Source organism: Aspergillus sydowii (assembly GCF_001890705.1).
Source record: "Aspergillus sydowii CBS 593.65 unplaced genomic scaffold ASPSYscaffold_1, whole genome shotgun sequence".
Lineage (NCBI taxonomy): Eukaryota > Fungi > Ascomycota > Eurotiomycetes > Eurotiales > Aspergillaceae > Aspergillus > Aspergillus sydowii.
Window position 1 is genome coordinate 5,415,501 of NW_024467859.1, and position 9,973 is coordinate 5,425,473.

General features: G+C 52.0%; 5 protein-coding genes across 5 annotated transcripts; 3 read left to right on the forward strand and 2 right to left on the reverse strand.

Moving 5' to 3' along the window:
* Positions 1 to 456: 456 nt before the first annotated feature.
* Positions 457 to 1,838, reverse strand: ASPSYDRAFT_85345 (GNAT family N-acetyltransferase; the record flags this gene model as incomplete). Its single annotated transcript, XM_040851512.1, has 2 exons — positions 457 to 819; positions 876 to 1,838. The coding sequence occupies 2 exons, from the start codon at positions 1,836 to 1,838 to the stop codon at positions 457 to 459; spliced, it is 1,326 nt and encodes a 441-aa protein (XP_040709177.1).
* An 845-nt stretch (positions 1,839 to 2,683) lies between these two features.
* On the forward strand, positions 2,684 to 3,463 carry ASPSYDRAFT_40187 (uncharacterized protein). The gene has a single exon (XM_040846026.1). It carries the CDS (start codon positions 2,712 to 2,714, stop codon positions 3,195 to 3,197), a length of 486 nt encoding a protein of 161 aa, XP_040709178.1. The 5' UTR covers positions 2,684 to 2,711; the 3' UTR covers positions 3,198 to 3,463.
* Positions 3,445 to 5,104, reverse strand: ASPSYDRAFT_85347 (uncharacterized protein; the record flags this gene model as incomplete). The annotated part of the gene is made up of 7 exons (XM_040851513.1): positions 3,445 to 3,815; positions 3,875 to 4,103; positions 4,153 to 4,221; positions 4,273 to 4,455; positions 4,504 to 4,820; positions 4,875 to 5,005; positions 5,058 to 5,104. 7 exons carry the CDS (start codon positions 5,102 to 5,104, stop codon positions 3,445 to 3,447), a joined length of 1,347 nt encoding a protein of 448 aa, XP_040709179.1.
* Positions 5,105 to 5,821: 717 nt separating this feature from the next.
* On the forward strand, positions 5,822 to 7,302 carry ASPSYDRAFT_27317 (uncharacterized protein; the record flags this gene model as incomplete). The annotated part of the gene is made up of 4 exons (XM_040844384.1): positions 5,822 to 6,321; positions 6,374 to 6,591; positions 6,637 to 6,782; positions 6,829 to 7,302. The coding sequence occupies 4 exons, from the start codon at positions 5,822 to 5,824 to the stop codon at positions 7,300 to 7,302; spliced, it is 1,338 nt and encodes a 445-aa protein (XP_040709180.1).
* Positions 7,303 to 8,086: 784 nt separating this feature from the next.
* On the forward strand, positions 8,087 to 9,921 carry ASPSYDRAFT_1157858 (uncharacterized protein; the record flags this gene model as incomplete). Its single annotated transcript, XM_040840037.1, has 2 exons — positions 8,087 to 8,994; positions 9,042 to 9,921. 2 exons carry the CDS (start codon positions 8,087 to 8,089, stop codon positions 9,748 to 9,750), a joined length of 1,617 nt encoding a protein of 538 aa, XP_040709181.1. The 3' UTR covers positions 9,751 to 9,921.
* Between the last annotated feature and the right edge of the window lie 52 nt (positions 9,922 to 9,973).

The window sequence follows — 9,973 nt, forward strand, 5'->3', positions numbered from 1 at the left end:
GCTCCTGCGTATTATACCGATTATGTCGGCCTGCTTGATGAACTGGGCTCATGGCTCACGGGAAGCATCAATGATAAACCGGCTCACCAGGAGACGCTGCATAATATTGACCAAAACCTGCTGCAGCACGGCAAGAGATGAGTACAGATGGGACATTTGCGAGAGTCTGACAGAAAGACAAGAGGCATAGTATAATGCAGACAGCCATTGGGCACTCCTCGACCGCGTTGAGAGGGATGGGTGTAGACTTGAGAGTGATCTAATAAAGACATTGCTGGTGTATATTCAATCTTCGTCGTATAAGCGGTATACTTGAGATATCATCAAGGAGACCCCTGTCACTGATTCCGTCCAACTCCAGCTGGCTCAATAGCTTATCATACATTCTTCTGCCCGAAATAGGCATCCACACACCACTTGACTAATGCTTGGTCTCCTGTTCGTTGGAATAAACAGCTATAGCTTCAGCACACCATATGGATTACGATCCAAATTTTCAACGTCGTCGAAACGCATGGGTGCTACATGGAAGAACTTGTCTCGACTCCCTAAGATCAACGCGGAACGTTTATGAGGCAGGTCAATGACCTTGGCCAGGTTCATGCCTGTTGCATGGTCATAGGCGAGGGGAACTCGATGGGCGAATTTGGGCTCCCCAGTTACGTACTCGGTGCGAGGCTCGTCTAGGAATATGTAATGCATCAGACTACACCACCATGCAATCACCCGTTGGGACCCCCTGAATCGAGTGTCGCCGACGAGAGAGTGCCGTCCGCGGTCCCAATTGCCGGCGTTGTAGTGCGCACCGAGATGGTCTTCCTGTGAGACGAGAACAGTGAGCTTGCTGTATGGGGACGAGAGTATAGAAGACTAACCTTAGCCCAGTAGATCTCGTGGTAGGAAAAGAAGACATCGTTAAATTTGGCCAGCACGGCCATCTGATGGGGATCCTCATGGATCTGGCGTAGGTATTCACGGTGTTGATTCAGCGTGCCTGTTTCCCTCCACTGCTCGGCCACCCTCGGATCATTTTGCCATGTGTGAAAAAGATGCAGGTGCTGCTCGTTGGTGTAGTCCAGGACATATACAGAGAAGAACTCCCCAAGCGCTGGAATATAGCGGCTGTAGATACGTGACCCTGGTGCTGGCTTTGGAGGACGTACTGGGTGCAATGCGTGCACCTGGCGCCTGGGAAATTCAGTTGTCAATGTATACTCCAACGGTCGACTGGGGTATAAGTTTAACGGCGTGCGCAGATGGTTGTGAATATCTGGATCAGCGACCCATGCTGGCCGAGCACCAAATGGGGATCCTGCCCCCTGCCAGAAACTGCTGCGGGAAAACACCAACTGTTCAGAATGGTCTATTGAAATGGGTGTCGGTATCCCTGAAGGCGAAGATGGCTTGGGATGGGGCGTAGCGAGTCCAACTGCCAGCAGCTCTCGTTCCAGCAGATCCCGGCCCTCTCCTGATAGATCCGCACGAAAGATCTCGTAGTCATCGTGCAGCAACTCGATTGCGTGGATCACGTTCCATATCTGACCCACTGTGGGTGTCGTTCCAGACCAGGAGAAATGCGTAATGGGGCTTCGTTGTGTCCTTGCCCATGCCAGGTTGTTGCCCTCATCCGGAGTAGTCAACGCCTGGGGAGGGGCCAAGTCGGTGAAGGTCAAGGACTCATGATGCAACAGCTGCGGTGGCAGAGGACCGTCATCTGTACGAGGAGAGTGACGCAGTTGAAGTTTGCGCACAGTAAGTTCGTATTCGACTACCAGAAGCTTATAGGAGGTCTTCCACGGCTCTGGGAGCCGGACTAGCAGAGGGAGTGTTTTCGACATTGTTGCGCGCTGCCTTTGTTACTAAAATCACGAACTGGAGTGAGCAAGACATTAAAAGAGGCATCCTGTCCCTTGCATCCTTCACGAGCAAGTCTGCATGTGATAGGTTTCCCCCAGAGTTGGAGGCAGTCGGACGGTGGCTCGTCCTGACTCAGACAGGTCTCAATTCACATCAAGTGTCTTAACCATGAATCCCATGAATCCTGCGATGCCGGCCTGGCAGAGCCAAAGATCCATAGCATAAAACTGTGTAATCGACTGCCAGATGCAGCAGATGCTCCGTGATCGTCGCCACGGCACAGAGCCTTGCCGATCGGTGGGAACAACGGCGCCAGAGGGACCAGTCGGGCCTGCCACTGATGTGATTGATATGATTGATATCGGGCTGTTGACGCATCTGGGAATGATCGCAGTCCCGACTTAGGCGCAGTTTGCGAACCCGAAATCGGACTCGGCCAAACGACGGCTCCATATCGGCCCAGCACCTCGGATTAAGCATCCTGAACAGTGAACGGCATTTCTGGGCTCCACTTTGTGTGCTTAACCTGCCAGTATGTGGTGCTTAACTCGTTAGTCCCTTTTCCGCGTGGCGGTTTGCATGTGAACGAACGACCGACCCTGACAGCCATTTGCCGACTCTGTGGATCGCAACGTAAACCATTAGCGGGCAGCATCAGGGCTGTCAAATACTCAAATTCTTGACTGCGGTGTGCACTGTATGTAGATCCTTATCTCGCCTATCTGGGTTCTGCACGCGGGATGGAATACTACTGTCCTCCGTGGTGGTCTTTCTGCCGAGTATAAAACAATGCAAGGCGTCCAGGACACGGTATGAGGACCATCGCATCAAGATATTATTCCATTCTCTTCACGATGAGACTCCTCCCCTTGACTCTGCTCGGCCTGACTGCCTCTGCCGTTGGCCAGTCCTCCTCGTCCTCCGATGTGCCCAGCCCAACCACCCCGGCTGTGGCCGAGGCTGCTCAGCCCTCCCCTGATATCTCGGGCCTGATCGATGCTGCTGCCAGTGACAGTTCCGCCATAGACGCCTTCTTCAAGTGTCTCTGGCCCACCACCGACCGCGTTGTGGCTGAGATTGTCAATCTCAAGACCGTCGACTTCGACAAGCTCATCGACGAGCTGCACTGGGAAATCCTCTGGTGGGGACACCCTGAGAAATGGGTTCCCGATCTTGCCGGTATCACGCTGAATGTCACCTTCGTCGCGGCCTGTGTCCTTGAAGTCGTTGGTGAGGGCCTTGCAGTCACCGGTCTCGACTTTACCAACGAGTTCCTCAAGACGCTCGACTTGATTCCTCGCAATGCAAGCAACACCGATGTCCCGGGCCTGCGAAAGTAGGCACTCACTCTGAAAGTATAAGGATACAGAGGGCTATTGAGGCTTGTAAGATGGACTTGGAACAGGGTTGGAGATTGGTTTGAGATATAATTTGTACTTAATATCGAACATTCTTTCCCGTCATCAGCCATAGAGGCTTGTTTAAACTGGCCCATAAAGAGTATCCAATAGAGCAAGGGGCCATCACTGAGAGCATAATTCTTAACTTATACAGAATTGCTATATAATAACCAGGTTTAAAATATTACTACCGCTGTTCAAACACGACCAACTGCTCTGGCACGCACGTAAACCGATCCCTCTTAATCTGAACTGCTCCCTCTCCTGCATCCAGTGTGAAGTATCGACTGACCGATATCAGGAACAGCTTGAGGATGATATTGGCAAAGTTCTTTCCCAGGCACTTCCTGGGACCCATTCCATATCCAAGCCAGCTATACCGCGCCTGTCCAGTGGTGATATGATCCCATCGTTCAGGGTGGAACTCGTGGCCAGTGTTTCCCCAGATCGGAGACGATTTATTCAGTCGCAGCGTATCAATAACCACGTTTGTACCGGCTGGAATGAGGAATCCGTCGATTCGCTTCTCGACAGCGGTGGTCTCAGGGAAGGTAAACCCTGCAGAGAGATCAACCGTCAGCTAGAAACTGGCAATAGAGAGGTAATGCGGCACAAACAGATGGGGGGATTGCTTCGTAGAATCTCCAGATACAACTTGTGCAGGAATGTATCGTCCTTTCGGGCGTAAAAGTCAATTTCGTCTTCTTCGACAGCAACGGTGCTGACCTCCTCGTATAGCCTGCGCCCGGCTGCTGAAGATTTGCCCATATTGATCAATCCGTACGCAAACTGGGCAGAAGTGACATCAATGTTCGTGAACAGGATTTCATCTAGGGACTGAAGGTACTTTGCAGTGTCAGTAAGACTGTGCTGAAAGCAGGACTGGGGGTCATACCATGTCCATTGTCATGTCGCCTGATTCAACAACTTGGAACATGCGTGATGCTCGACAGGGGGTGTTGCTCTAATGATAAGTTATAGACAATGCCTGAGGATAACTGACGAGGGAACGAACCTTTCGTGCTGCGTTGATGATTTCGAGGTTGAATTCTTTCCACCCTTCCTCGTACTCGGCCAGCACTCTATTTGCTGTAGTGGGAAGCAGATGATAGTAGGGCATATTCTCCCATGTGCCAAAGAAGGTGTACTGCGTCACCTTTTCATGGATCTTATTCAGATGCCACAGCATATCGAATCGCTGATATCATTAACGCCCAGAAATACCAACATGGCAAAAAAGACTCACCTCGTCAGTTAACATATTTCCATAAAGACACATCGCTATCATGCGAAAGGGAAGTTGTCGACAAATCTCAACGCTGTCGGTCAGAAATTTCCTGTCTCCTACCTGCTGCGATGCTGCATTGTCCGGCAGTGTTTTCGCCCAATTATTCAAAACCCGCTGGAAATCCGTAATCATCGACGCAGCTTCAATCGCAGAGAAGAACTGCTCCAAGTGATAGCGGGTTTGGTGCCAGCGTGGTCCATTCTGGGCGCCTACACACTGGCCCAGACTACGAAGAAAGTACGCTCCCATGCTTGCATCCTGCTGTTTAGTGTGGACTACAAGAATTAGACAGAATCACTTTGTCCATGGAAGAATGGATAACGACTCACGTTTGCCGTCTCCCTTGAAAAAGTCTCTCATCTGCGTTGGAGTATGGAGGACAAGGTCACGCTTCGATTTGTTCCGTAGGAGATAGGGCTCGTCACCACACATGGCCTGCCCAGCTTTGGACAGCTCTTTTCTATTTTGTGGTCAGCATGTATTGTGAATAAATGCAAAGTGGAATGCTGTACCCGTGAGTAAATCGAGTGTATCGCGCATCCCCAGGAAGAGTCTTCATTGTCCGCCCGTCATGATGTAAAAAATGCAGTGTATTTGGCGTTTTCTTGCTAGAGTTCCTTTGGACTAACAGTGCGAAGAAAATAATGAGTATAGCAAAAAGGACGACTGGTCTTAAGGTGGCCGCAGTCGTCGGAGCATCGACGAACAGATCGTGAATGTGCCCCATCTTGCCGGTGTACAGTCGGTGACAAACAAGTAAATCCCTCCAAGGCTGCAGACTCACAAAGTGCTTAAATCAAATATCCAAGATTGATCCTTGATGTTGTGTAATGGCGGGACAACGGACTAGGGCATTGCCTGCTCCACCGCCCCAAAGTGCAGTTCCCACTCCACCAAACGCCTAATTTATGGTCAACCCCGTGGATCCAATTCTACGAAGGATCCATCGGCTTTCAGAAATGCCGGCGTCTGTCATAATCGAGAGTGACGTCGTTTGTCGATAGAAGGACGTCAAGTAGTGCGGTAATCAGAAGATCGGCGCAGATCCCAAAGATTCCGACCTCGGAGAAGTACGAACTGAGCATCATGGCCTTGGACATGCAGAGCAAAGGCCCCATTACGGAGAATTTAACGACCCATGAGACTACAGGGAGCGTTATCTCTCCGGGCGTACGCTGCCGGGATTCAGCATAAAAAACCCAAGGTTCAATAGGAGCCGCAGCAAACCTGAATATTACATCTGCCCGTTTGGAGACACTTATAGACTGTTTACACAATGTCGGCCGAATCTAACCCCGTCCATGAGCTCGAGATGCTCCGGGACCTCGTTGTTTCCAGTATCGACGTCGTCAAAGGCGCCGTCCTGGAGCACCAGGATCCTCCACTCACACTTCACGCGGTCGACGAGCATCCCATCCATCGACGAGACGAAAAGAACGTGCTGTATGCTCTCAAGTCCATTGCCTCCGCGGGACAGATGCTGCGTGCCCTTTGTGGGCCAAATGCGTACTTGAACGACTTCACCTACGGATGCCACGACCAGACCTCTCTTCTCGTCGCCTGTCACGCTGATATACCCAACCTCCTAGCTGAGGGCCCTTGCCACATTGACGAACTGGCCGGCAAAGCAGGCCTGAACGCTGGAGTTCTGGCCCGGTTCTTGCGCAACTTGTGCAATTCCCACATTTTCGAGGAAGTGGCCCCGAACACCTTTGCCAACAATGCCTTGTCCGTACGATACCGATCAGAGGCGCTGAGAGCCATTGTGGGTCATTGGTATGTTCTGGCTATTCCAGTTCCGAGTCCATGTTGCTGATTCGTTTCCTAGTATCGATGGATGTCGCCCTGCGTCCTGCAAGGTGTGGGACGCGATGACGAGCCCGGAGTACAAACACGCGACTGAGCCGACCAGGGCACCGTTCAATATTGCATATGACACGCCCCTAGACTACTTCAAGTATACTACCACCGTCAGGCCGGAAATGGCCAAGCGGACCCAGAAGGCCATGGGTGGCAAGGCCTTCAATCTCGGAGAGTACCTCAGCCGTAAGTTGCCATCAAGGTTTTGACGGCCCAGTACTAACGGATTAGTCTATCCCTGGGCCCGCGAGAAGGACGCTCATATCGTCGACGTCGGAGGGGCCATCGGAGCAGCTACCCTGCCAATCCTACGGGCCTTCCCAGGGCTCAGTCTGACGGTGCAGGACCAGCCAAGTTCGAAGCCGGTCTTCGACAAGGTGAGCGCCCTTCCTGGTATCCAATTAATGATATCTGACAGGACAGAATCTCGTTGACAATTTTCCCGAGTTTGCGGGCACTGGAGTTGCCTCTTTTTCCCCCCTGGACTTCTTCAAAGAGCCCCCTCTCAAGGGCGCGCAGATCTACTTCCTTCGACATATTATCCACGACTGGCCTGATGTGGAGGCCGTCCAGGTCCTAAAATCCTGTGCCTCGGCTATGACACCGCAGAGCAAGCTGCTCATCTGCGAGCACATGGTGTGTCCGACGTACCGTGCAGCCGGGGAAACTCAGCCGCGAGGCGACGGCCAGCATGACGCCCCTGAGCCGCTGCTGGCGAACTGGGGAGACGCTCCAACCAGCCGGCTGGATCTGCAGGTGTACACCTTTGTCAATGCTAAGCAACGCACGCGGGTCGAGTACGAACGCTTGGCTGAGCAAGCGGGGCTGGAATCGGTGCAGGTCTGGCGCAATCTCGGAGACCTGACCATCGTCGAGTGCCGGCTGAGGAGAGAATAATTAGTGAATAGGCTAGCGAGCAAGAACGTAGCGAGAGGCTGAGGACAATGTGATCTTCGCGTGCTGCGTCATGAGCGCTGACTAGTCGGTGGTCTGTAAGCTTGATATTACCCAGTCAGATCGGGAAACCCCCCTGCCCATACCCACTACACGGTTGAGAATCGGCTCTGGAAAAGGTGCGCCGCCCCACGTAGAGCGTCCCGGTGTGGCTGATGGACTGTCAAACGTGTCGACTGGGTCCTGATCGTCCGTGGGGTTCCTTCTAATTCACTTTAAGTTATCAGATGGAAGATCAGCCAACGGGTGGCTACCAACAGGTATTCTGGCCGTGCTCGCATTGAATGCTGAATGTGGACATGGGCCGTAAGGCGCCCACACCTAGCTCTTTGCCCGTTTATCAGGCTATCCTAGAAGTCCAGAGGTGAATGATGATCGTCGGTCTTCGTATACCAACCTGCAGGCTGGAGTGGACACACGGGCCAGAGTAAACGCCCTCGTGACAAGGACTCGACAAAATCTCCCGTTCGAACCGCAGACGGTCGATCCTATTATGAGCCTACACGGTCAGGGCTTTGAGTTTCTGCAGGGCGCCCTCTGGCCATCGCGTGGCCCGCAAACGGTAGTTCGTACTGTCCCGAAGGGCCGGTCCCGGGGTTCGTCATGGATAGTTTGTACAGATCGGCCCTGGAACCTTAGATTCTCAAAGTATAATAGCTTGAATACTTGGAGCTCCTCCCATTGAACTAAAGCGACTGTCAGATTACTTCCACTTGCTGAGGCAAACATGGCGGACCTGTTATTTCCCACCTTGCACCAACGCCTGAAAAGCCAACCCAAGGCACTCTATGCGGCAGTACTGACAGATGTAGCCCGTGCTGCCTCTGACGGTATCGAGGCGTTAACGAGCTTCCGTGCTCTGCTCCTCGATTCACCGAATGGCACATCTTCCGGGCTCATGGCGTTCGACGCCCATGTTGGAGACACCGGTTGTCACTTAAGGGCAGGAATGTTCCTTGAAGTATACCGCTTATATAGGAATGCTTCCTCTGAGTGGATCGACCAGACCGTACACCGTCTTCAAAAGACGCAGGAAAAAGCACGGCAAATTTGCGCAGCCCTAACTCAACACAACGCACGGCCGCAATCCGTCGGACTCGGTGGGAAAGATCTTCCACTACCGAAACTGTTTCGGGCAGTCGACTGGGAAGAAGTATTATCTACCGAGCCTTCTGGTACTCCATGCTTGCTTAAAGATATGGAAGACCACAGACGAAGTTTTGAGCGCGATTCATCAAAATCTGTTTCCTGGTCATCGACGTCCTCGACGAGAAGTCGCTCCACATCGCCATCGTCCACAGGATCCGAGACTCCTCTTCCATTTGAGACCAGATGGACTCCTGATAATATTAAGATGCTTGTTCGCCTGGTGGTTTATTCATTTGTGCTCTCAAAGTACAAGTCCTTCTCAAGCGTAAACAACACCGTGGTGGCACGGCTGTGCCCAGAGGATACGGCAGCGGCCGGTTATGCCTTGATGGAAGGGTTCTGGGATTTCAATCACAGAGATTATCGCAAGGCACGCGTGGAGCGCTTTTCCCAGGAGCTTCGGGCGCTGCAGGTCTGGATCTCTGACTTGAGCTCCGCTTGGCTTCATAGTGTGGCCATGCGATGCTCCCCGGGAGGAACGGACAGGTGAGTCTCAACCAGGTTTACATATATTCATGGCTAATGTTGAGCAGGTTATTGGCACGGACGACCTTGAAGTCTGGAAAGGGCCTGACAGTCACCCCTTGCTTTGTGGGATATCTTTTGCTGCGACATGAGTGGGCACAATGCCATTCCCCCATTCTTATGGTTGATCGTTATTTCTGCTCTCACGGATGGCATTTCAATGTCTTTATCGCGCATTTGAAGCCAGAGGTCGCGTCTGACGAAGCCTTCCAGCGCCCAGTCGAGTGGAATACCCAGCCAGTCTCCATCTCCGAGCTGCTGTCATCCAGCTGGCGGTCACAGCCACATGCAGTGGCCATGGGAAATAGCATCCGTGGAGGCATTGATGATTACAGGAGCCGCCTTAGCGACGCAGAGAAGGAGACTCCTCATGTAACTGACGGCTGCTGCTCTGAGAACACTCAGCATGTGCACGATTTCACACATGCCAACCACGACCGCTTGGCCTTGTCGTTCTTTGGTGCTCATAAAAGCTACCCTTTCCAGCTAGACGACCAGGACGAAACAGAATTTGTCGGTTCGCACATGGACGATGCCTTTCCCCGAATGCGAGATGCATGGACTGGAGCTGCGAGCGAGCTGGCTCGACACGGTGGTGGACACGAGAGCCTTCGTATATTTGGTTGGCAACATGTTTTCGTTGAATCCCCGGAGAACGTGGCCAGGCGAGTCCGGGAATGGCACAGGAACGGGAATTTGATGCCACTTTCAGCTTAAATACTTCTATAGTTATAATTTTGATATCCACTAGCACCATATAATGGTGACACATATATATCCGCCAACTTGACAAGGTGCATAACACTAATATTCCAGGAGATTTAGGATCGATTCACATGACTGTTAATATTTATCGTGCCTCGAATATATAAATAATACAGATCTAGATATTTCAACAGTAAACAAGACAGTACAAGAGTAAACAACTAAAGAAAAGCGG

Coding starts and splice junctions, on each gene's coding strand:
- ASPSYDRAFT_40187 (XM_040846026.1), top strand. CDS start 2,712: ATGAGACTCCTCCCCTTGACTCTGCTCGGCCTGACTGCCTCTGCCGTT.